Source organism: Rhodamnia argentea, chromosome 2 (assembly GCF_020921035.1).
Source record: "Rhodamnia argentea isolate NSW1041297 chromosome 2, ASM2092103v1, whole genome shotgun sequence".
Classification (NCBI taxonomy): Eukaryota; Viridiplantae; Streptophyta; class Magnoliopsida; order Myrtales; family Myrtaceae; genus Rhodamnia; species Rhodamnia argentea.
In genome coordinates, this window is record NC_063151.1 from 3,486,552 (window position 1) to 3,513,881 (window position 27,330).

A 27,330-nucleotide genomic window follows, 5' to 3' on the forward strand; every position below is an offset into this window, starting at 1 on the left:
TCAAATTCCAAAATTAGCTAACGCCAAAAAAAAAAAAAAAAGAGTCCATTAGAAGCAAAGTACGACTGCTACTCTCTGAAGTGCGATTTCCACTGGTTTGGACAAGTCGGCATGCCATGATGCCAAGCCAAGACCGTCCTTGCATACGCTGAAAGGACCTCGAAAAGGTGAATGATAGGTTGTCTCAACTATATGCACAATTATGTTTGTGACTCTTATTGACAGTTGCATCATTCATGATCCACATCGCAAAAAATTACGTAATGTCGTAATAATTTCATCTCAAACATATTCACAATTAGCTCATGATGTTCATTGACTGTGGTATCATCCATGATCTACACCGCAAGAGTTACATAGCTTTGAGCAAAAAATCGATAATATTGTGAAGGTTTGCTGAATTCTATTGGGTCGCTCAAAGTGACTGTTGCTTCCAACCTGCTAGACGGGGCAGAAAGCTCATGACCTAAAAGACCAAATACACATAAAAATGGGTCCTGAAAAAAAAAAATTACCACACGAACAAACGGCGCTGAGGAATCAAGAGAAGTAATTACCCCTGAAGGCTCTTGCAAAGATTAATAGGCACTTGTTTCCTTCGGGAATCAAAACCTACGCACACGTTTATAACAATAAGTAATATTTACATCTTGTCCGGTTTGGCTGTTAGATACAAATGTCAAGAAAACATGCAATAAAATAACGACAAGAATTTTCAAGTACCTTAAATGCTGACGTTGATATTTTTTTTTCAATTTAAAATAAATTATTTTTATTTTATTTTTATTTTTCTTTTTTGTTCATTTTATTTTCGCCAACAAGGGTCGGCATTCATCGGACGAGGTCCAGCCAGCCCTTGTCGGCCTCTAGCGAGGGCGACCAAGCCCTTGTCGGCCGATGGCGAGGGTCGCCTTGCTCTCACCGGGCAAGGCCACGATTGCCTATCCCGGGGCCATAGGCGTTCTCACCGGCTACGGGCGAGGCCGTTTTATATGACACGATCGATGTTGATATGGACAAATTTTTTTATTTTTTATTATTTTTTCCCTTCTCTTTTTCTATGAAAAAAAGAAAATAAAAAGAAAGCATACTAAAAAATTCAGAAAAATAAAAAAATAAAAAAAATCCACGTCAATATCGATCATGCCATGTATGATGGCCGACATCCATATCAGCGATTTCCGGTTAAAGTTAGTTGGATGAATTGAATTGACACAAATGCAAAAGATTTAAGACTAAATTGATCTAAGTAAAAGGTTCAATATTGAATTGGCATCAATGCAATATGTTTAGGATTTTTTTGAATAATTTTCCCCGTTGTACTTATGTTGTTACGCATATTCCAAAATTAAGTAGCGCCAACAACCAAAAAAAAAAATTCCAGTGGAAGCAAAGTAACGCTATTACTCTCTGAAGTGCGATTTCCACTGGCTTGACAAGTCGGCATGATATGATGCCAAGCTAAGACCGTTGCTGCATATACTGAAAGGACCTCGAAAAGGTGAATAATAGGTTGTCTGAAACATATCCACAATTAAGCTCGTGATTCTTATTCATAATCTACTCCGCTAAAAATTACATAATGACGTAACAATTTATCTCAAATATATTCACAATTAGCTTGTGATTCTCATTGATTGTGGTACTGGTATAGCCCATGATCTACACCGCAAAGATTACATAACTTGGGGTGAAAAATCGATAGTATTGTGAAGCTTCACTAAACTCTGTCGGGCCGATCAAAGTGACTGCCGCTTCCACTCCGCCAGACGGCACAAAAATCTCCTGACCTAAAAGAACAAATATACATAAAAATAGGTCAAAAAAACAAATACAACATGAACAAACGGCACTAATGTAAAGAAGGATATTGCAGATCCAGAAAGGAAAAGAGAGAGTGGAAAATGACTCGAGAGCATCAAGGAATCAAGAGAGGAAATCACCTCGGAGGGCTCTTCCAAAGAATAAGAGGCACTTGTTTCCTTTGGGACTTTAGAGACCAGAATTCCTACTCCTCGTCCCCTCTGTCTCAAAACCTATACACATGGGTTTATACTCATAAGTAAATTTTAAATCTTGTCACATGGTTTTAGCTGTTGGACACATGATGTCAAGAAGACATGCAATAACATAATGAAGGATTCCAAGCACCTTAAATGCATCTTCGTCCGTCCGATCGTCTCCGATATAGATCGGCAGGACATCGTCGTCGGAAGCGGCAAACCCTAAAATCACAAGACGAGGAGAATGATTAACGAACACGTGTTGACACCCTCTTGTGCTAAAGAAGAATAGTTATTCACGTGCTTCATTACATGCAAAAATAGTATCCGATTTCGAACACTAGAGTAGACACCATTTTCGCCGGCTTTTCGGCCGGGGTGGTCCGATTAGACGCGAGAATTAAAACTCACCAAGTGCCTCTAGCAAGAATTCGAGGGCCTTGCCCTTGTCCCACTCGATGGTCGGACGGATCTCCAATACCTGCTCCAAAAAAAAAAAAAAAACATCATTTTTTTTTTCGTGAGGTTAGGAGATATTCGGTATTAGTTTTGGCCGAAAAATGAGATTACTCATTTACATTTAAAATTAAAAAAGAGAAGATGATGGACGTGAAATTATGTAATTTTTTTTTTTACTGATGTTATATTTAGTAAAAAAAATCAAAAGAAAATACCGGAAAATGCGAAAATGGGCTTATTATTACCTTTCTGCCAGATGTCAGCTTGAGCTTCGGGTACCCGCTGAGGACAAGCTTAACCTGCTCAGCCAAAGCATCCCAGCTCTGCGAGGGTTGAAAATAAGAATCTCAGAAAAAGTTGAAAAACGAAGTAAAATCCAATTTTCATGCGACAAAATATTTTGATTCGCGCAGAACTCGGTACGATGTTTGACTTTTTTTTTTGCGCCTACCTTCTCGTCAACGCATCGGAAGTGCACGGACAAGCAGAATTTGTTGGTCTCCACCCTGGCTCCTGGAATTGACTTGGTGCTCTCTACCAAGGTCTTGTACACCTGCTAGGGAAAAAAAAACAGGGGACCGATGCTTAAATCAGAAACGAGGAGTCATCTTGGTAGTTGGCCAATGTATTTCATTAGCCTTGCGGACGTTATGGCTAAAAAGAGAGGCTCGCCTCGTCGATCATGGGCAGGAATTCGCTCGCGGGTTGGCAGAGAACCAGGTCGCCGTCCTGAAAAACAACGGGAGGGACAACGGGGTCAGAGAAATATTGAGTGGAGAATTTTCAAAGATTTGCAGATCCAGGAATGGTTCGTTGTTGAGTAACTGTGATTCTATGTAGTGAGAAGAGATTGAACTTTACTTTGTTGCCGTTGCTGCAACTTCTAGGGGGTCCCTTGATGTCCATGCCGTGGCTGCCGGCGTAATATAGCTCCGTCAACTGCACGAAACTGTAGACCTGCATTCGACAATTTGTGCATGTTAAAAATACAATTCCCTTTTGGGAAAAGAAGTGACATAATTTGTTAAGGGAAAGAAATTGAAAATCCCAGAAAAAAGGTACCTTGTCTCTGCATCTCCCGCTCACTATCGCCGTGGGAAAGAATGTCGCGGTGTCTTTCACAGCTTCTCTCATCTGTTTCCCCGGAATCAACCGAAAAATGGGGGAAAAAGAGAGACGATCTTTAAACACCCTGTTTTGGTAAGTTCATTGACTGACAGAGTATCGAAACGAGAAAACAGAGTAGTTCAAGAAGAAGAAGAAGAAGACGAGGACCTCCTGGGACATGAAAGCGCGATCGGGGTCTTCAACGATGGGGGAGAGAGTGCCGTCATAGTCGAGAAACATCACTATCTTCTTCCCCATGGAAGCTCTCGTTATCTCTTCGAACATGCTCAATGCCGACGGATGACGCAGCTGTAATCATGCACCAGAGAGTAAGAGACGTTACTTTATATCTCCAAGAACGATTGCCCAGGGGACAAAAAATGGCAAATTGTATTCCTCTGTCTAAGGACTTACGATCCATGACTTTTTCTCGTCATCAACAGAAGCTGCTCTTGTCGTCGCACTTGCAGGCTTTGCACGTGCAGGAGAGGAAGCTCTCATGGAGTCCAGCAACCTGCTCACTCTGGCCTCTCTCACCACGTGACCGCCGTCCTTGACACTCTCGATCTTGAGAAGCCTCTTCCCGGGCGAGACCTGGAGGATCTGCTTCAGGTCCAAGAAACGGAGAATCGTCACGTCGATGAGGTCAAGCTTCAGGTCCGAAACCCGGACTCTCTGCTTTACCACCATTCCTTTCTTTGCGTCCGCGGACACGATCATGCTCCTCATGTTTCTGGACGAAAGAAAGAGAGAAAGTGATCTGTGTCCGTGGGCACGAAACGAGGGAGAAACAGAGGATTCAGAGAAGAGAACAATGTGAGAGGGAAGGAACGAAACAGAGGATGGAGAGGAAGGGGAAGAGAGGGGTTAGGGGTTGTTAATAATTGGCTCGGAAAGTTGGGGGAAAAAAACCTCGCGCACTTCACTCTCACTCGGCTCGCAAGTCTTGTCGATTTATAAGCATGCTCGCCCGGCACTAGGTGACACAAAACCTCTCGATCAATAAGTGTTTTATGTAAAACACGATACGATGGTGTATGGATCTACAGTTGACATTGTATTGTCCTTAAGGAAATCATTTCCCTTCTTAGTATCATTAGTTCAATGGCGCAATCGAATTTCTAATCGGCTCGTGTTTGTTATCTCGTGTGGAAAGACTTCCCGACATCTAGCACACAACTGGAGTGACCGAGCGATGGCTTAATACACCTAAGAGTTGATTGAATAGTTATGACACAAATCAAACACCCAGTAACCAATACAAAACCATTGTGGTAATGTCCAGAGCGAGTAGCTACTCTGACCATCGGTCCTCGCCCTCTTACTTATTAAAGAAGGATTGTAGATGGAAAGTAAAACGTTTAATACATCTTAATTGATTTATAATCATTGATTTTTTATTTTTATTTTTGAGAAAATAGGCTGAATCGAATATACTAATGGGTTTGAATTTTGACTCCCTTTTGGTGATCTCCTTTTAAGTAAAGAAGGCGTCGGACTTATGCTGCGTCGACCTGCAAGATGACAGATCGTATTGTAGTCAAGAAATTGCAAATCTGCTTACATTTTTATTGTAGTTAATAGAGTCATGGTATATGTACGGTGATGAATGGGCCTCTAGATAGCTGGACCTTTAAACTCATATCCAATATTTTATAAGTAAAAAAACAAATATCTCACGAGAATATAGTGGGTCTAAGCCTAATGAAATTACAAGAGATAAACTTTAAAGTGACAATTCAGGGTCTAATGGTTCGATTGATTCAGGATACATACATTCCATGAATTTTCCTTATGGAGGACACCCTTAACGTTTGGCCATCTCCCTTGCATCGAATGTTCCTTGAATTTACTCACCAAATAAGACGTCTAGATTTGCGAACGTAATAAATAGACTTTCCATGCCATGTACTACACAAGTTCTACGAAAGTCAGTTTCTTTTTCTTTTTTTTGGTCTAATTCTTTTTTTTTAAGGTTAGTCCAGGAATAATTACGTTGTTTGTGCTTAAACCCATCGTCAATTACTGGTTTAACTTTTGCATAGGTCTCAGTCCCCACTTCCACTACTTGAAGCCAACTCCTTAAAAAAGAAAAGAAAAAACAAAAGGAGGCTGTCCGAGAAAGAGATGGAAAACGAAAGTTCACAAGGTTGCATTGTTCGTGTCGGAGGTTGCGACTTGTTTGGTCTTTTGCTAATTTTCCTGACATTAGTGAGAAGACTATGCCCCATTATTTAACTATGTGGTCCTAGCTAGCTAACCAAATGCTGGGATTCATTTTGCATTTTTAAGGTTTCATTATTTATGTCACTTGCAATATAACAATGAACAACTAGGCACTCATGCCTTCCTCTTGTCTTAATTTCAGGAAACCCTAGAAATTTCATTTTTGGCTGTGAAGAGAATGTTACTCGAAGAAGGAGACTTGCGGCTAACCACGTGGTACACCTAGACATTTGACCTTTCTCATTGGGAAGTTTTGAAAAACTTTGCCCTAAAAAACACAGAGCTACTTCAGTCACGCCCCCTGAAAGCTGCCTGAAACTAATAGCCCCGACCTAACCCTAATGTTGTAAGCGTCAAAACCAGCGGCCATCTTGAAGCAATTGGTGCTTTTGCCCGACCATATGAGACTCAGATGCTTAACGTTACTATTATGTCTTTTATCACACGTGCGGAGTTCGAAACACGAGTATAGATCTAGTATTTTTTATTGAAGGGAGGCGAGACACCAACTCCTAAAGGAATTTTCTTAAGCATGCACAATATTTCTATTTCCCGAGAATTTCTACCTCATACCCATGTAAGAATTACAACACCTAGGTGGCCGAGGACACCCGTGGACCGATAGTCATGCCACTGTCGCATTAATCGTAACGACACAATTCCGCCAGCAATCCTAAAACTTGTGTCTATAGTGTAGATGGGTTTTAAAAACTAGATTTTTTTTCTTTATTTTCTTCGGTGTAAATGGCACTTCTTGTCCATTTTCCCGTATTGGATGGTCTTGGAACTTACGCATGATTCCTCAGAGAAATTGGGAACACAATTTTCCAGAGTGGCAAGGGAGTTAGTTTAAAGGAATATAATGGGAAAATTACCAAATAAGTCCTAAACCTATTGCAATTGTATCATTTATGTCTTAAATTTTTTTTTCCCAATTTAATCCTAAACTTTTTGCATTTGTGCCAATTCAGCCATCTTGCCAATTTTGACCGGAAATTGCTGACATAATATGGTTAGCTCTGACATGGACAAATATTTATAATATTTTAATATAATTTTTGGATTGTTAATTTGTTTTCTTTTTCTTTTTTTTCTCATTCTTTATTTTTCTTCCTTTTTCCTCCACTCGATTACTTAGTTTAGCAACCGGCTAGAGACGAGGGCCGGTGAGGCCAACCTCACCAGCCATTGGCAAGGTGCAACCTCGCCGTTGCTAGGCGATGTTGAACCTCGCCATGGTTTCTTCAGACTAGGCGACCAGCTAGAGGAAGAAGGAAGAAAAGAAAAAGAAAGAGAAAGAAAAAAAAAGGAAAAAGAAAATAGATAAATAAATAAAATTAGAAAAAATTATTAAAATATCATTAAAAATAATCTACGTTAGCACCAGCCGCGTCTCGTCGGTGATTTTTTGGCCGAATGAACTGAATTGGTACAAATGCAAAATGTTTATGACTTAATTGGAAAAAAAAAAAAGAAAAGTTTTAAAACCAAATTGGTACAATTATAATAGGTTTGGGACTTTTTCGGTAATTCTCCCAAATATAATTGATACTTCGCTTACGTTCTCGATGATTTAAACTGTTGGAAAAGAACATGTGGTAGATTGAACTAGGCATTACCATTTGGCATATACAAGTCAAAGATCACCAGAATGCCAAATCTAAATACTTGTTCAAGCAAGCAAGACTTGGCCGGTCTCCATGGGATCTTGGACCGAAGTTGTGCCTCGATAGCTTGGAAATATGCACGATACTTGCGCGTCTCCAAAGGAAATAGAATCGCTACAAGTTATACCTTTTTTTTCTATTCAACTAAGAAGTGCAATTTTTCAAGTAGCTAGAGTGTGTCATACGCCAAGAAGTCTCGGGTCAATACCGTTGACAGCCCTTTTGCCTTTTGGGGATTTCTAAGAAGCAAAGTTGCTTGCATTGTCCCTTTCTCTTCTTTCCCTTGACTTCGCTCCCCTGAATAAATGTTTTAATTCCCATACTATGTATATTTGCATACATAGTTTTTCTATTGAGCTCCGTAGCATTATTTTATAACCGAGTGGGACATTAAAATGGTGAAACGCAATTAGTGTACTGGACCGGTGGATTGACTAAAACCCTTTGGCTTTGATCTACACTAGCTTTGCATCCCCTCTTCCCCGTCATCATGATTTATATGTCATCAGACTAGGGTACGGTCTTAATCCTAGCCTTCGTTGGCACCGGGCAGGTTTGCCATGATGGTTCCCCATATTGTATTAAGAAGAAGTATATCACGCCATTCATACCACATGATGCGCTGACTTTGTATATAATCGATCGATTATTCTCGATATAACAACCTAATGTTTAGTAGGTTTGGGAAATATCGCGGCAACACATTAAACGACTCAAGCTTTACATGAAATTTACGGATTCTCCAAACGGGAAAGACAACGTGCGAAGTTTCCTAGACCCTGCATGGGTTCTTTCGGCTTCTCTCTGCCCTTCGAGTCAACAGTTCAACCAATCGTAGGTACTACTAGTTCTCGTGCGTTGGAACAACTTGAAGTGCACGCCCCTTGGAAGGGAAAAAAAAAGAAAAAGAGAGAGAATAGCTGGCAACTTGTCGGTGGTGGAGCCTAAAGGGCATTTGATCAAACCGGCCCCGACTCCATTATAGCCTTCGAATCTCCAATATGTCCATCGTATCGACAATGTTCCTTCTTGATGCAGAATAAAGCAAGAGATTCCAAAAATTTCAATCACATGGTTCAATAGTCCTCGAAAAGATTTCTCTCTCTCTCTCTCTCTCTTCATTTTTTCCTTTCTGGGTTTTCTTTTGGACTTCTCATATTCGCATCAGAGTCAAAGTCGGTGGCAATGTAGATGCCAGGAAGTTACCTAGGGGATGATATGAATTTTTCCAAAAGGAACGGTCTCAGAGCTCGAGAAGAGTGGCTACTAGTTAGCTCGAGATTTTGTCAACAAAGAGAGGGTGAGTTAGGCGAACCAAAATAGGGTTTAGAAAAAGTGCAGAGATCTTTGAATTCTCGGGCACCTTTCCACACGAATGAAGGCACAGCTTTCCATGCAAGCAAAGCTTGTATTGGTTTAAAGGTCACGGCTATAGACGAATCCCATGCAATTGCCACAACTTGTTCTTTGGTGTATTTTATTTGGGTCAATAAAGGGAAAGCATGGACCTTGACTTTCAATTTGTTGACTTCGAGGGGGGAAACCAATTTAGGGTTACAATGTCGTCAGTCTTAGGTAAGGGCGGCAATCAAAGAGCAACCACCCGTTAGATATGCAATAATGTGAAATTATTACTTCGTACTTTGCCCACAACCCTAATGTTAGTGGACATTATATGTGACTCAGAAAACCAAGACTTGTGCCCTTTTTTTTTTTTTTTGTGTCCTTTTTCACCGAATTAGGAAAAGAGCAAGCGCGTCGCATGCGGAGTAATCGGTAGGAGAGTCAGTAACGAAAGGCTATCTCGAAGAAGCTAGGGTTTCGTGCATCAATTTGAGTCTTCTACTCCTAATATGGGGGCTCCCTTTCTTCTAGAGCAATAATAGAGGCTTAGGGCATCAAATCACATGGGATGTGGGTGCATTTCATGGGTTTGGTTTGAAAAGTAATTCATGGTGACCAATGCATTTTCCATCCATCGTTCATGGATTCAATCAACTGTCCTTCCTTCTTTCTTTCTGACGGTCCATCTGCAACCCCATACTTTTAAAAAAGAAACCGCGTATAACCTCAATACACATGGCAACTTTTACAAGAGTAGAAATTCGGAAAATGCTTTTCGGTTGTCGGTTGTCGTGTAAAATTACTCGTGTAGCAATCTAAATCCTTGCAGTGCATTTGACCATTCTTCGATCACGTAGCCTTCTTTCTTAGCAATTTCGAGCAAGTATTGCATGAACCAAAAAAAGTTATTAGATCAAGTCAATCGCATATCAATAATACGAAGAACCCGCGCCAGATCCCTAAATAGCATAATCTCCCCCACGATTACCTTTACCATGGCTGGCGTGCGATCAACCACAACAGAGTTTTGGGGTTGGCCTTTTCGAAAACGGACAACTCGTCGTTTAGGCTCTTTACAGGGGAAATCCATACAAAAACATTCCTGGATCCAAGAAAGAAGAAACAGCAACTTAACGGAGATTGCCGAATGGCGAGGAATACGATGAAGAGGACGACTTGTGTAAATGCACATCGAATCGTATCGGGGACCAATCCACGTCGGAGCCGCGTCGGAGGAGAAAGAGAAATGGGACGCCGGTGGAGGACAGCCGCCGTCGCCATCTCTTCCTCCCCGAAAAAGGTTTTTGTTGGGTAGCGATTCTGGGATCTTGCTGCGCTTAGAATGGTGGGCTTGTCGCATTCGTAACTGGCCGTTTGGGACCCCATCTCACCCCACGCGCGGTAGGCCCGTAGAATATTTAAAAAGGAAGAAAGCAATTGTCCATGTTTATATCTCATGCGGTCGCCAAAACCACTGGCTCTCTCTTGCCCTCTTCCCCTCTCCATCTCGAAAAGTTCATATCATGCTCGGATCATGTTAGCTTAGCTCTCGCGGGAATCGTTAGATCACGTGGGCACAGATGCAAGCAATGCCTTTGATTCTGGCAAAAACTACAATGCTGTCCGGTTCCGGGTTCTGAAAATTGGGAACCAGTCGGTTTTACCAAGGAACATGGACCTAAGAACCTACAAGACCTATTCCAAGGTAGAACTTGAGACCAAACCGGTTTTGAACGGGTTAACCTTTAATCATAAGTAAGTTATTCTGCTCGTTCTCTTTTAAAGAGAGGACTTGTTTAAATTGAATGTACCGGACATGTTATTATGAGGTCACAAACTTGATTGTGGTTATTCGGTCTATGTCGTGATGGTTTCGCTTGATGGCAAATAACGGGATTTTCAACTTTCAAAATAAAAGAAAACCATGCGATCTCTTCTACGTGATATTGCATATTAAGGATTTAATGAAAGGAAATTTATTAGGTGTGAGCAAAAAGAACCGATCGGACCGAATCGGCCGGTTCGTCCGATTATCGGTTTCATAAAATTGGAACCGGCAATTATCGGTTCGGTTCCCGATTTCTGAGGTGGGACCGTCAGACCGTCTATTTTCCTTGCATGTGTTCATCCAATTAATTAGACCGCCTATTTACTTGATCTGCGAAAGACCACCTTACGTTCGTGGGATGACATTGCATTCTTTATGAAGATTTGCGAAATCTCCGATTAACGGCAATAGCCATTACATCTATTAACTTAGAGCATTAACCTTAAATTAAGGTTGGGTAAAGTTGGAATAAACAAATGATAGCCATAAATAGGTTATTGCATAGCCCATACATCCTCTGGTGCTCATTCATCGTGACCCACCTACTTTGGCCATGTGAACGAATCCTATGATCAACAGCCACGTTCGGGCATTTTCCCAAGCCATTGATTCAACAGTTCAAAACTTTGATTCAGCGGGAAAGTCATCAAGAAAGGCAAGTTGGAATCAAAAATCAAGTCAAAAGTGGATGAACCAAATGTTTAGATCCTTTGAGATTATGTTTTTTTTTTTTTTTCCTTCCCCTTTTTCTTTCTTGTGGAGCATATGTCTAGAAGGGAAGGCATGATCCCTTTCTTTTTAAAGGTCCAGTAGGTTTCCAAGCAATTCACACATAAGAAGGTGGTCATTGACGTGATTTCTTTCGGGGACATCAAAGAGAAAAAATTATCAAAAAAATCCTAAACTGTCAATTCAGTTATAAACTTTTTTTTTATGTTAATTTAGTCCTAAATATTTTGCAATTGTACCAATTCGTTCCATCCGGCCAAATTTGGCTGGTGGCCGGACTACGTTGCCACCGCCAGCGTTGACGTGGACAATTTTTGTAAATTTTTTATTGTTTTTTTTAACGTTTTCTTTTCTTCCTTCTTCCTCCCTAGTTGCCGGCGAGGCTCGACCTTGCCCTCACCTTCGCCAGATTCTAACCTTGGCCGTGACCCTCGATCCCTTCCAAGCGTACGAATAGCTCGGTCGAGAATCGTCCTTGGAAAATCGTGTGCATGCCAACGTGGCGGCTTGTTATGAACCCTTGTTGAGCATCTGGGTACCCGCGAGCCTTCGGTTTCCTCTCCATTCTTAGGGACATCTCCTTTGATAATATAGAATAACATATCTCATCACCAAGTTGAAGATAAGAAAAGATGGAAAAAGTGCAAATGGGGTATATAACCCTTAGGGGATGGGCGGGGGATTAGGGATTAGAGTTCCATCCAATCAAAAAGCTTCGCGAATATGATTATCGATACGATGCGGCTGCGCATAATCTCTGTTGAAAAAGAGAGGAGGGAGGGAGGAAGGGAGGGAGGGAGGGAGGGAGGGGAGGGAAGATCCTTAAATAATCTCCCGACCACTTTGAAGATGTACCAGAATTCGTGATCACTCACTGTTCTGATCTGGTCCTTTAAATAAAAGGAAAAGAAGCGGGAGGGGGGAAGAAGATCTGGCAATAGCACGCCGCAGGAATCAACCGAAAAAACTGCCGAGACGATGGGGGGGAAAACCAGACGCGGCTGCTCTGCTCCCGCTATCGGGTGGGCCCCAACGATGCGTGTGCTTTTCACGGGGGGGTGATGGGACACGCCATGTGGCCATTGGTTGGGGTGGGCAATGATTCATCGGGAGGTGGGGGCCCACAAATCATGCGATGGGTTTTAATGGTGAACCCACTCATTCGCCCACCATCTCCCACTCATTCGTCATCCCACTTCACAAGCTCAAATCTTTCTTTCTTTCTTTTTTTTAAGTATCAATCTCCTCTTCCCTCTTCTTCCCCACCTTTTCAAGATTTTGTGTGGACTATATTTTTTTCTTTTTTATTATTATTTTTTCTAATATATATATATATATATATATTTTTTTTTTTTTTTTTTTTTTTGGTTTGGGGTGGGAGTGGGGGGGGATATGTAAGTAGTGATTTTTGGGGGCAAATAGAAAGTGGGGTTATGTTATTTTATGTCTTTGAGGAAATCTATGGAAGGAATTTCGGACCCAACTTTGCTTTTGTTGTTCTGTGCCTCCAAATGAGAGTATTCCGTAAGTTGAATCGCGCCCGAACTTGTCACGTTTTTGTCTCGAGTAAAAGATTCGAGGAATAATGTGTGATTCTTCCGCTCTCGTTCTCGGACTTTAAAGGCACGAATGGAAACACTTTTGAAGTGGAATTTCTATCCCAACAATGTTTTTAGAGCAAAAATTCGTTTGGTAACGTAATTTCTGAAGTGGAAATCCGTCGGGCTGCGCAATTTTATTTTTCTAGTTCTGGATAGTTTTTGCTCAAGAAGTAGTTTCAAAGTCACTCGAAGAAGTAAAAAAAAAAAATTACTTTTCTCCAAAAGTAGAAAAATCAACTTATGATCAGAAGTTGATTTAAGAGCATAAATGTTGCCGTGCGCGCCTTACGATCGTTTATCTATGGGTTTTTTTTTCCCCCTTTTTCTGTTTAAAATGGTTCATGTTTCTGACAAGATACACTTAGTGCTTCCGTTATATTTGGCCGTTGGTGCGCTAAGTTGATTGATTATCAAAGTACTTAGTTGGTTGATCAGACGACAGGTGTCATATTTTAATTTGCACATGCGGTGCTGATTTGGCTAATGTTATGCCGACACTGTAATAATTTTGTTGGAAAAAATTGAGAGGGATGGATGAGCTCGGTTCGGTGTTTGGGGAAAACCTTTACATAAAAGATAAAGGACTTTAAGTTAAATGGTTTTCTCGACATGAAAATTGTGTTAGGAAAAGTGCAGTCAAAACTTTGGTTTAATTATTTTTTTTTAGAAAGAACTACGCTTGTGAAAAGCTTTAGTTATATTTTTTGGAAATAGATAAATAAAGAAGAAAAATGAAGCTCTTGGGGCGGTTAGGCGAAGGGCTCAGCAAACGATCGGAAACCGGTGAGCTAGATGTGAAACCCACTTTAGACAACGGTGGGTCACGCGACCTCAAGCGAGAGCCGCCAATGCCAGATTTGCCTAGCTTCCGTCAAATCTGGCTCACCGACGACGTCGCATGTTGAGGGTAAAAGTGAAGTTTCGCAAGTTTAGAGATGACAAAGTTGGAAGAAGAAAAAAAATCACTAATCCCTAAGAGCATTTGGAAAATGCTCAAAACCTAAAACTTGGTAGGATTTGCATTGGACTAAGGGACTTTAAACAACTTTGGAAATGCTAGCATTTCTCAAATGGGCTCTAAAAAACAGTTACCAAACATTTTAATATTTGCCCGAGAGCCTTTACAGTCTCAAAGCTCATTTCCAAAGTCGAACTGGACCTATCCAATTATGTAGGCGCTTCATCATGGCTAGGCAATGGCAATGGCGATAGCTTCATCCTTCTAACTTCTAAGGCAATAATAATGGCTTAGACTAGGCATACAACAAGGCGTTGAACTCGTGCCATGCTACCCAAAGGTTGACAATACTGGTCACCAACTCTAGTCGTTTTGCTCACCAAAAATGTACATTTGTCTTTGAAGGAAGAAAAATCGAAAATGATGGAATGATCATGCGGTGAGTCCCTAAAAGTTTTGTGTCTTTATTAGGGAATCTAGATGCATGTACCTAGATCATCATAACTCTTAAGTTATATGCATATCATGTTGGTCCCACGTAATGTGACGGTTTTAATTATCCGGATGCATATGTGTCCGACTCACTTAAATATGGCTAAAAAAGTTTTTTTTTTTTTCCTAATAGATTGGGATGCTATAAAGCTAAGTAAGACTACTTCTTAAAACTTAAGGCCCCCTGTTTGTTTCGCAGAAAATGAGAAATTTGGAAAACATTTTCCATAAAAATAAACTTTTCGTATCTCTTCAAAAAATTAATGAACAAAATTTTTTTCTATCGTCTATGAAAATATTTAGATAAAAATTATTGTCGATAATGATAACAATTTTCATTAATTGATTATTTTAAACGAGACAAGCAATCATTTTTAGGAGAATATTCTCCAAATCGGTTTATTTTCCGACCCTTGAGCCCTTGTCTATCCTCGTATGGATAGGGGAGGAGAGACGGAGGCCTTGTTGGCATTGCTTGAAGTAAGGCGGCAACCCTCGGGGTGATTCCGGCCATAATTGTCAAGAGGTCGCAACTAGTAAACCTAGAACACAAGAGAAGGGGAGAGACATAGAGCAATACGCCGGGCACCGACGAGACAAGGCATGAGGGAGGCAGCATAGTCGCAGGTCTAGTGGCGCCGCTGCATCGGTTCTTGAATGTGTTATTTTGAATAAATTTCCCTAAGGCACAAGGATATTTCGATTCAAATGACGACTTAACCACACTAAAAATGAAATTACCCCATAACTTTAAAGGATCCCAAGCCATTTGCTAATGGTCTCGTCCGATTAACCCTTGTCGACAACGGAAAATCCGAAAGATTTGGAGCATTTTCATGTATCATATGGACACAGGCCTATGGGAATATGGCATAGTGGTCAGGAATTTAGGAATGCACACAATACCTAGAGAAGATTCACCACTGATATTGTACACATTCCTAAATCCACGAAGAGGAAATCTGAAGATAGTGAATATTCCGATATGTCCGAATGCTAAAACCTTTAAAGAGGAGATTTGAGCTAGTTGCACCAAACGTGGCCGAGTTGATCAACGTCGGGAACAAATTCTCTTGGATAAAAAGAGTTACCTTTGTGATATTGATTGCAAAATGCTAACTGATAGGTAATTCTTATTCTTATTCTATTTTCTTCGTCACACACACACATAATATATATATATATATATATATATATATATATGTATATATTATTCAAAATGCATGATTCTTTAGTCACTTAAATTTTTTTTAACTAAATAGTGGCGCACTCAACTTTCAATGAGAAGAAGAAAAAAAAAAGTCGTATTTGGTAAATTCATTCTTTCCGCAACTTGCCCATGCCTTAATTAACTTGACTTTGTGTTACATGATGAACAATCTAAGGGGGGAAATGGTCCAAAAGGTTCTAAACCTATTGTACGACAGCCAATTCAGTCCTAAACCTCTCAATTGTACCAATTTAGTACAAAACCTTTTGACGATTTGTCAATTGAGCACTAAAGCCTTTTGAAGTTTTTTTCAATCTAGTCCTAAACTTATCATTTGCATAATTGAAAAAAAAGAACTACATTGACAAATCATCAAAAGTTTAGTACTAATTTAGCAAGTCATCGAAAGTTTAGTACTACTTTAGCAAATCATTAAAAGTTTAGGACTGAATTTGCACAATTAAAAGTTTAGGGCTAATTTAGCCGCCGTACAATAGGGCTCAAGACTTTTTGGACAATTTTCCATCTCCAGGGATATTGGCATGACTGTTCAATGTCTACACCTCCACAGATGTCGACATATAAGCAGCTGTGCTCAATAATAGTCCTTGTACGAAATTTAGCGGAAGTTGCACCTTGGAAATCAACTGGGTTCAATCAGTATTTACTAGGAAAACATCGCATCACGCCAACGCAACAGCCATGAGATCATCTGGTTTTTCTTCGTCATTGGCCATTATCATCGTGTCGACATTTTCCCAATGTGAAAGTGGAGTGCTCCGTTTCAAACCATTGACCACCCTTGTATTCTAATTTGAATACGAAGCTTCTCAGTTAATTCACGAAGATGGTGACGGTGGCTGGCTCGTTCAAATTAGCGGTTCACCCGTTTTTGAAATTAAAATATTTGGTCGCCGACGTGAAATTTTTATGGTTAGGGTTTAAGGCAAATCCCCGGCACTAATCGTCTCTTCGCCACCCTTTTCTAGCATCTAAAAGAAAAGTGCCATGCTTATGTAAAACCACATTGCTTTATTGGGATAGCCACACAAATGGTTCCTAAATTTTTTCCTAGGTAACCTCCTTTTTACCCCTACATAATTCTCATAACTAGTCTGTTTGTTAAGGGAAAAGCGACTGTTGTCTCACTTTTAGATTTTCTAACCCACCCTTTGTCCCTTTATACTATACTATGTACCAAAAGTATTAATCGCTTAAATCGCAAATAATCACTTACTGTTTTTTTTTTTTTTTACAGCTAGCCGTCCAATTAAGCGCACGCTTGTACCGTAACTACTTTTAGGCTCTATCAGTTTGCATACAAAGCCCGAACTACTTGTTGGCTTAGGGTTATGCATAACCTCTTGTAATCAGTTAGTCGGTCTTTCTATATTCGAAGGGATAATGACATGAAGAATTCATGAACTTTGACCCAATGTGCAATATAGTCTCTGAACTTTTAACTTGTTTAATGTAGTCCCTAGACTTTTGGTACATGTTTAACTTAGTTTTTTTTAACTCTATGAAAATTTTCAATGTTGTCATTCCGTTTATTCAAGTTTAGGAGTAACATTGGACATTTCTAGGTAGTTTAGCGACTAAAAATGAACATGTACAAAAAATTCAGGGACCATATTGGACATATTAAAAGTTCAAGGATCACATTGCATATTACATCAAAGTTTAATGACTATTTGTGTCATTTTTCCATATTAGAAAGCACAACAGTTGGGAACTACTGAGAAAATGGAGTCCCTCGACTTACTTAAGCACTTGCTCAAGTGCTCATAACATACAACTCTATATAAAAAATCTCCTTTTGCATTGAAGATCAATGAGAGAGCATCATGGAGGATGAGCATTCTGAACAATGTCATCTGTTTGAGATAACTTGTATTATTTTACCGTCTTATATTCGTAAATTTCACGTTTCTCACGATGCGACTGTCACTAATATCGAAATAAGAGCAAAGTAACACTAAATCGGGAAAGCCGTTTGTGTAATATTCATAGTAACCGACAAGCTATCATTTTGTTATCTCTCGTATCTATCTTGATTTTTAAATACGCACCGGAGATAAAGATACATGATTGGACAAATAATTTCGTGTCAACACGGCTAAGTTGATTAGAAAGTTTGCTCATCTAACTTTCTCCCAAACTGGAATTTAAAGAGCAAAAGGCACTTTCTCTTAAAATAGAACGCTCTTTTGGCGGGGGACATCTTTGCATAGAGTCCAAGTCATAATGATTCAAGAATGAGCTGTGAACTCGAAACCACATCATTCGAAGAAGGTGGAGGAAAGAGATTTTTCTAATCATTGTCTAATTGAACGGCCTTTTTTGTTATATTGCCAAACCCCAATTAGGGGTAGAAAAGCCCACTAGACCCATGATAAAGTTAAAAGAGCTAGATGTGCTTTTGATCCCCAATTCGAACTTAGTCGTGATTTTGATGTCTGCCCACCTTAGTCGATTAGACAAGCGAATGGTCGAAGATTCTCTCGTGCTTCGTTCCTCGATAGGATTGGAGGATGTCGACCATGGTTCAAAATGCACGCGTCGCATGTGCTCGAAAGATCGACATCTAAAACGTTGAGTGAAATTATTGCGTAGCGCAATGTTTGTTTGAATGGTTGAGTAACTAAAAGAAGATGAGTGATGAACATGCAAAGTGCTAAAAAGAGTCTCGTAAGATTATTTAGAAATCTGTTTAGCAGAATTGCTGTAGGATAAGAAAAATCCAAGTTTTAATATTGGATCATGTGAAGGGTTATAGAATACTTTGTGTTTACCATTCGTCCATGTACCGATATTTGCGAATAAATAGTCAAGGATATAGTTAGGGGAAGAAAGTGAAAAAACTATCGAAATCCCTTAAAATAAGAGCTTCTGTTCAAAGTAAAAGCCAATCTCAAGGATAACCGAATTGATTAAGGCTCAAGACTAACTATACTACACATTAGGAAGCATTGACTCAATTTAGTACCCTAAGTGAGCCAACTTTCTAGAATAAACTCCGTTTAGACTGCATATGGGTTAATAATTACTTAGTAAAAGTTGAACAAGAAGACTACTGCAACTTCGATGAGATTAACGAGCAATTCAGAGGTCTAGGATTTTCGTGGATGGGACACTCGTAGACAACGGGTTTATGAAAAGAATTTATCTAAGCAGCGTGCTAGCATTTGCCATTGTATTAGGAATATTATATGATAAACGATGCATCGGCCAATTTAGGGTTGTCTAGACATTCATGTGGTGCTTTGCCATAGCCTAGTTGGGACCGCGATCTACGAGCAACTCGCTCGCAAGGTAAGATGTATAGGTATTTGATAATTGATATGGTAAACATGGTCAATTAATTCATGACATTGGTAATGTGGGTACAAGTTTGTATTTATAGCATCAAATTATTCTTTTTGCTCTCAGGATGTGATGAAGCCCAATCCCACTTATGGGCTTTGTCTGCAATGGCGCCCACTTAGCCATGCCCACGTCAAATTCTATGTTTCTTTGGTAATAAGATGAACCATGCTCAGCCTCCACATTTCATCAACCATTCAAATTATACTCTAAGATAAATAATAATAATAACAATAAAAATAAATCACATGAAGAAGTTCGATATTAGCAGCAATATACAAGAAATACAATGTAAAAAAAGCCTCACAACGTCTCCGGTTCATGCTAATCTTGACCCGGTAAGCATGTGTCCATAATCATGCCACCCTATAAACCATATCATGTCCTAATCTTGACCTCCCAACCAATATTCTACCAAATCATATGCTAATGTTGACCCAATAACCTTGCTCCACAACAACTCCTCCTTAACCATAATTTATGGATTGCGGTTGACATAGAAAGTAATGCCGACCGTCCTACGTGGTTCATTGCTCTCGTGACTCAGAATGAACAATTTGCTATCTTCCCATAGTTTTTCTCAAACCCTTTAAGATAGAAAACTGAGATTTTACCCACAAGAGAGCTTCCCTTTAGCAAACTTCTGTAAGGTAACTCAATATATACTAGTGGTACACCACCACAAATAGATTACTACCCGGAGACAAAGCCAGTAAAGTGTATCCATAATTAAACACATTCAAACAAAAGTACGAGAAAATAAGTGAATTCTCCCATAGAACAACTCACATCTCAAATGTGGATATGATAAAATAATAAAACACACAGATTCAGGCGCCTCAATAGCCAGTCAAATAAGTGAAAAATCGCAAAACTCCCCTTTCTTTCTTTCTTATTGATTCATATTCTTGGACGAATTGATGTGCATGGACAGAACTTAATGGCTAATCTGTGAAATTCTCTCAGTAAGCTCTGCTAATGACTTATCCAATCTGCAAAATAAACTAGAATGATCCAATAGCCATCTGCTCAGTTACTTTTAACTGATCTATTGAACAACTCCAACGATCTAATATAGTCAAGTGATCTGTTCAGTTTGATAAAATTCAAAAGAATTCAAGAAACATCCAGGGGGAAAAAAAACCCAACAAAAGGGTGCATCATCTCATGCTTTCCTTAAGGGAAGCAAGGCCGAAAAAATCAGGAGGCTGATCATAGAAAACTGCTGCTCTACGGAAAGAAGTGGAAAGTAAGGACTATTAGCATGCTCAAGAATATAACTCGTGAGTTCGCAAAGATAATTTCCAAATATTTCTGACCACCCTCTTACTTAATTTCCCAAATATGAGCTAATTCATGTTGCATTGCTCTCATGACGCAAAATGAATCATTTGCCATCTTCCCGTTGCTTTCTTGAACCTATTAAGATGGAAAGCTGAGATTTTATGCACAAGAGAGCTCCTTTTAGCAAACTTCTATAAGGTAACTCAACCAGTGGTATACCACCAAAAATAGATTACTTCTTGCCAGAGACAAAACCAGTGGAGTGTATCCATAATTAATCACCGATTCAAGCAAAAGTACGAGAAAAACAAAGTAAATTCTCTAGCATAACACTCACATCTCAATCGCGGATATGATAAAATAGTAAAAACATAGATTCAGGTAAGGGTGTCAACGGGCCGAGTCTCAACCTAGCTCGAAATTATACAGTACCCAGCTCGGCCCGGCCTGAACCGGCCCGAGCCCAAATTACATATGACCCAAATCTTCGGGTCGGGTGGGGCCAAGCCGAGCCGGGTCGGTTTTTTTTTTTTTTTTTTTTTGGAAATCAAGATCCCCATAGTGTTTTTAAAAAAAATCTTCAGCAGCAAATTTTGAGCTCATCATTCCAAAGAAAAACATATGCAAATTGCATGTCCACTTATGTTCACCTGCAAGCACATGTCGTAATTAATGCAATGAATGACCTCCATTTCAAATTGCTCACAAAAAAAAAAAAAAACCCTATTGGCTTGTCACCTCAAATTGGATTAGAGATCAAAATATACTAATACTGCTGACACGCAAACATATATATTTTTGTTTGTCAACAAATAAACCATTGTCACAAATAGAGAAATCTCGAGACATCGATAGTCCTATATTTAACATTGTCACATCCTGTACAAGTAAATGGGACAACACAGAAATCCATCAAGTGAACAAAATCTCAAAGTAAATTATAGTGATTTAATAAACTTTCAATATTCAAAAACATAGAGATGTCAAGAATGGGAATTCACATCCAAATCCAAGCTGCACGACTATCTTTTGACCTTAGTTACAAGCTTAAGTGATATACTCGACTCCAGATCACAAATTCTTTGACACAACGAAAAGGGAAAAAATGAAAAGGACACCGTTAATTGAGTAGCTTGCGCTGAGAGTCTTTGTGGGCAATGCCGTTAAGATCTGCTAATCACCATTTGCAAGCAAATGATCTCTGTGTTTTTCTCAAATAGTGAGGTTCCTCGCAAGAATACCTTCAAATGTAACCCCAAGTCCAAACGCTAGAATCAAGCCGAACTCATTATGACTTTGGTCTTCCTTTTTCATCTTCATGCTCTCTTCCAGCCAATCTGTCCCCACTGACCAAGCAGCTACAAACTATCCAACAATCTGAAGGACTTCTCCAACAACTAGTGATGTGCCTTTGCAATGAAGTAACCAATTGCATCCTACAAACAATATGTAAAAAGGAAGAAACAACACACTTAATCTTGTCTTTGATAATTAGTTTACTCACAAAAGTTTAGATGCCAAATGTCACATATCGATGATTCAGCAATAAGATTACTCGATCTAAGAGAGACGGTTTAAAAGAATTGAAACAACAGCATAACATATTGGCAAAGTCCGTTAGGAATTTTGCAACAGTGTATACCTCAGTTTTTCGAAATATGTTTGAAGTGTTCCCACACCACCGAAGATCTCCTCTTTTTTTCTGTGCTACTTGAACTTGAAGCACTTGTTTCAGTCGTTTAACAAATTGAACAGTCAACGGTAATTACTACAAGCTCTCCAATCGCAAACAAATTTCAAAAGAAATTTAGTTAAAGGTGAAAACTGCCAAAAAGATTCTTATACTCGATTGTAAAAAATGCAGTTTTTCACTTTTCTTAAGTTACCCTTCATCATTGAGGTAATTGAGGATTAAAAGAAAGATAAGCAGAAGCTCAAGTTCTAGATCCGCAAAAAATTGTTTCACATATCAACAAGACACTATAGAATGACCCCCATCAACTTGTCTCTTGAAGCAAATTTGCCAGGAAGCCACCTAAAATATTCAAAGTTTGCTGCCTGCAATTTCTTAGTTACTTTGCCAATCCTAAAAGTGTACTGTCCCGTTATTGCAACATCCCCAGCGGAAACAGCACTCAATCACAAAACATAGCTTAGGAGAGATTAAACAATGGACTTAAAATGTCATGTTGCAAATGATGTAAACGATGAACGTTTGCATGAAGCCCCAGTACAAATTGATAGCAAATGATATTCGTGTGTAGTGTTTCAACCTAAAAGCAAGCAAGAATCATCAGAGAGACCAAGTGCGTCAAATGGAGCATTTGAGCAAGAGAGGAAGGTGCCAAATAGATAAGATGCAAAGAGCCAAAAGGCTTAGTGTACATGAGTGTAAAGAAAGTGCAATGGTCTTGAGCGTAATACGCCATTTCGACCATTTCACACGTAGAGAAGAGCATTTACAAGAATCAAACCCTCTTCCTTCTTCTTCTTCTTCTTGAGTTTGCTTCCTCAATCGAGCTTGAACCGGTAAAACTTTCCTTGCAGGTTTTGGAAAATTCCACTTCACAAGCTTAGATTACAGCAAAATTCTCCAAACTAACAGAGCCAAGGGAAAGAAGGAGAGAGTGTTTTGAGTGATTCTTTACGAGAGAAGGTAAAAAGCCCTTTGAAAGTTGAAAAGGGAAAAGAGTGTCATGCGGGATTGCGATAAAGAAGGAGAAGAGCAAGTACCTTGGACGCTGCGGAGAATCCGGTTGAATCGGGAATCGGGGCTGTCGGTCTTCTCTTCCCAGAGTTGGTGATTGTTGTTGGTGCTGTTGCCGTGTTGCGGAGGCGAGAGTCCGGTTGAATCGGGAATCTAGGGTTTGTAGGAAAAGGTACACTAGAAGTGCCATAACTTTTGTACGGCATTCACTTGAGTGTCATAATTTTCAAAACGTTCACTTAAGTACCATAACTTTCAAAACGTTCACTTAAGTGCCATAACTTTCAAAAATCGTTCACTTGAGTGCCATGCTGACGTAGAGGCCGCAAAAGTTGACGTGACATGCTGAAAAATCCACTTGGCTTGCCGGAAAGATGACGTGGCATGCTAGAAAACCGACGTAGCTCGCCGGAAAAGTTGTTGTAGCACTCAAGTAAACGATTTTGCTCTGATATAGCACTCAAGTAAACGATTTTTGAAAGTTATGGCACCTAAGTGAACATTTTGAAAGTTATGGCACTCATGGTGTACTTATCCCGGGGTTCGTGGGAAAGAGAGTGTGGCTACATAGGAACAACGAACAAGGAAGAGACGAAGTCCTGGACTCAAGAGCAGGTCTTCCTTTTATTTTTGGACAGATTCGGGCCGAGCCTTACTCGGAACAGCACCGCGGCCTGGCCCGAGAATATGCCTAAATTTGTAGGTCGGGCTGGCGCGGGCTTTTTTGACACCCTTAGATTCAAGCACCTCAACAGATAGCCAAATAAGCAAAAAATTACAAACTCCCATTTCTTTCATATCCTGTTATCCCAACCTTAGATTAGACTGAATCTAATCTAGCAGGATCTTTACCTTTGATTCATATTCTTGGACTTATTGATGTATATGGACAGAACTTAATGGCTAATCTGTGAAATTCCCTCACTAAGCTCTGCTAATGACTCATCCAATCTGCAAAATAACTATATAACGATCCAATAGCCATCTGCTCAGGTACTTTTAACTGATCTATTGAACAACTTCAACCATATAATAGTCCAGTGACCTGTTCAGTATGATAAATTCAATAAAATCCAAGAAACGTCCGGGGGAAAAAACCAAGAAAAGGGTGCATCAGCTCGTGCTTTTCCATGAGGGAAGCAGGACGAAACCACCGCCTGCTTTCATAATTTCCCTCAAACGCAGTAAGTTACTTTTGCATGGAGACGAAGCTAGAAAAGCCAGAGAAAGTCCTACTCTTAATGGGAAAACATGAGATTGCGGCCCATGGATGGATCCTCCTCCTGTGCTACCTTAATTCATCTACGCTGCAAGAGTCGCCAGTTGAAGTCAGCCTAACACATGCACAAATTTTATGATTTCAAAAGGTATAGAGACCAATTGCATCATTCTCCAGTGCTTCTACGATGCGGGCAAGCCTTCTAAAGGATTGCGTCATTTTAATGAGTACAAACACACCGGCAATTTTTTTGGATAGTGTTAACTACAACATTGCTTTTAGTGCTATATACATGTTGCGCCAAAAGATAGAGGCCGAAGGGTTGCTTGCAAAGATGGAGAAGAAAGGGTTTGTTATTACTATGCATCCATTACACCAACTTAATGAGCAGCAACTACTTTCACAATTCTCAATTTGCCAAAATGGCTTTCATGTGCAGGATGAGATGGGAAAAAAACAAAAGAGAAAGATTTTCAGATTGATATTGTCTGTTTCAATGTGATGCTACTCGGATATTCCCGTGTCGGGCTTGTGTATAAGGTGAATGAAGTTCTAAAGCAAATGAACCTTTTGGCTTATGCAAAATCGTCTTTGTGGGGCTACTATTTTGCAAGGGAGGTGGAGAGAGTTGAAGAGCTCTCTCGGATGTTGAAGGCAAAAACAATGGTATCAAGATAGCCTGAAAGTCCATACGATATAGGTCTTCTGACATCGCCCCATCATGAAAATGAGAATAACGATGTTGCGCCAACGTCGCGATTGCCGGAGCATGTCAGGAGGCAGATTTTGGAGCTTGGGTTTCTTGACGATGGTTAACTTCTCATCCACCGAAAGTCAGTCATTACCGTCAGCATTTGGTATTCTCTCGATAGCTTCAATAGTTCATTGAAAGCCTTTGCTTTAATCGCTTGTTTCTTTTGAGAGAGATTGGGAACGCAGGCAGTGGTTTCACTTCTTATCACAATCCTAACGCTAGGCTTGATTTGGTTTCGAGAGATGTCAAGGTTGGTTTTTTTATTTTGTGATATTGTCGTGACCCGCCTTGATCTCTAACGTATCGAGGGGTGGGCTAATGGATTGCCAAAATCTCCATGACGGGCTTTGGCTTAAGGCCTCCTAAGCTCATATCAAATCGTGACGAGATAAAAATCGAGATTCGATCTTAGTGTGATCAAGTGGTATGTGTATGTGTATATGCAAAAGGAATCGCCACTTCGGGGAAGGTAAACCAGAAATCTTATCGAGCGGCTGGGAGACACCATTCGATTCTACGCAATTAGAGATTTTGGGTTCGGAAACTTGGTTACGTCGATATTTCTACCGACGCCCTTTCAGTGCCGGAATTGAATGTTCTTTTAAATGTGCTCGTGCATGTGTGAGTCTATCCTATCAATTACAGCCAAAGCATGCGATGTGCGCAATCGGGGAATTAATGACAAGCGATAAATCGCATCATGAAATCCCACTAAAATCCTAAGGGCTTATAGCGATATCCAAATGGGGTTTCGATTTAAATTTGGGGGAATCTAAGTCCAAAGCTAGGAGAATGGGGCCAAACTAGGCTAAGCTGAGCATTTTCCTTTTTTTTTTTTTTTTTAATTTTCTAATATCCTTTTAATTTTCTTTTTGAGAAAAATGCTCTGGATCGGGTCCGATGGACCTGACCCACTCTACTGACGCCTGACCCGGACCTTAGGGGTCCGGGTTGGTCTAAGATTTCATTTTTTATATTCGATTTTCTGCTTTTTTCTATTTTCTTTTTTTTATCTCTTTTTCTGTTTTCATTTTTTTTCAACATTATTCTGAAGTTGACACGTGGCAGGTCAACATTTCGCTCGGTCAATGCACGGTAAGAAGCAATTTTCTTTCTTTTTCTTTTTCTTTTTATATTTTCTGATTTACCGGCTTTTTATTTCGTTTTGTTATTATTTCCTTTCTTTTATCTTTTTTCTTTTTATTCACCCCGGATCATCTTCTTCGCGACGCTCGTTCGCAGACTTTCACCGAGAGCTAAACACAGAGGCTTCGCCAGAACTTTCTACCCCGGCCATAGACACCATTTCCATCGAACGTCATCTTCGACTGTCGTTGGCCACGGCCAACGCCGGCACCGGCCACCGATCCTAACGACAACCACCATAGTTTCGCATTCAGGAACATAGAACAGCAAGCTCGTGAAGATGAGGACCGAAGAGACAAGGCAGGATGGGTGGCTCACAGTATGGACACTTCGGGTCGTAGCTTCCAGGCGTCCCCTCTCCAGACAAAAGTCACAAGGACAGCGAGGAAAATATGCAAGAAGAGGGGGCTAGAACTAGAAACCGAGAGAAAAGAAGTCAGTTCGGTCTTATGATGACAAAAATGCTCAAGCAACAAAAGTATTCTCTAACAGTAGCAATCCTGTTAAAAAGGGCTCCAAGAACAGGCCGAAATCGAAGACATGTTTGTGTCGGACTGAGTTAGGCATCTCCTCGAACTTGTGACGAGCGACTTCTTGAAGGTATTCGTTCATTGAAACAAGTGAGAAAGCAACACCCAGACTAAGAACCGGGCTTGTAAACATGCTAATAGACATGGTCTTTTATTCAAGTTTTGTTTCATTTTCATTCGAAAGGAGACTGGACTCGGGCACAATTTGTTCACGTGTTCGCCAATCCGAAAGGGGTTCGTACCTTGCCGAAGCAGTGTTCAAATGGCAGCCGATGACTGAGCGGTTCTGAGATGGCTACGGACTGTGTCCCCAGCGAAGATACCTCCAAGTTAGAATAAGCTAGGGTTTCTGCGGACACATGGTGTGATCTTGAGAGGTAAGAGCTCAAATCCTATGGTCAAGCATGATATTCTAAATGATCAATTAGCTCTTGAAATTTCTTTAATTAAATTTCATCGTCTCTAAATCAAATGTCATAACTGACCTAATGTAATAAAATAACTGAAAAGGGTTCAATTTCTGCTTTTATTATGTTTATATACAAAGAAATAAAAAAAAAATTCCGAAAAATTCGGAAAAATATAGGCATATGGCTAGCCAAGGATTTCAGAGTCTCGATCTCACTTTGCGTACAAAAATGAGAGTACGCTTAAATGATAAAAAGGCCAAAATAATAACCACATAATCTGTCCCATATAA

At 40.0% G+C, this 27,330-nt stretch overlaps 1 protein-coding gene across 2 annotated transcripts; it reads right to left on the reverse strand.

The window, feature by feature from the left end:
- Positions 1-1,575: 1,575 nt before the first annotated feature.
- On the reverse strand, positions 1,576-4,484 carry LOC115748970 (probable trehalose-phosphate phosphatase 4). Of its 2 annotated transcripts, none has more exons than XM_030685636.2 (11): positions 3,984-4,484; positions 3,738-3,878; positions 3,525-3,596; positions 3,324-3,419; positions 3,135-3,191; positions 2,914-3,015; positions 2,708-2,785; positions 2,415-2,484; positions 2,152-2,225; positions 1,944-2,036; positions 1,576-1,790 (listed from the first exon to the last, which is right to left on the reverse strand). In XM_030685636.2, the coding sequence occupies exons 1-11, from the start codon at positions 4,296-4,298 to the stop codon at positions 1,740-1,742; spliced, it is 1,149 nt and encodes a 382-aa protein (XP_030541496.1). In that variant the 5' UTR covers positions 4,299-4,484; the 3' UTR covers positions 1,576-1,739. The 2 variants fall into 2 exon arrangements, with proteins under 2 accessions (XP_030541496.1, XP_030541495.1); XM_030685635.2 differs by having other exon boundaries at positions 3,288-3,419.
- Between the last annotated feature and the right edge of the window lie 22,846 nt (positions 4,485-27,330).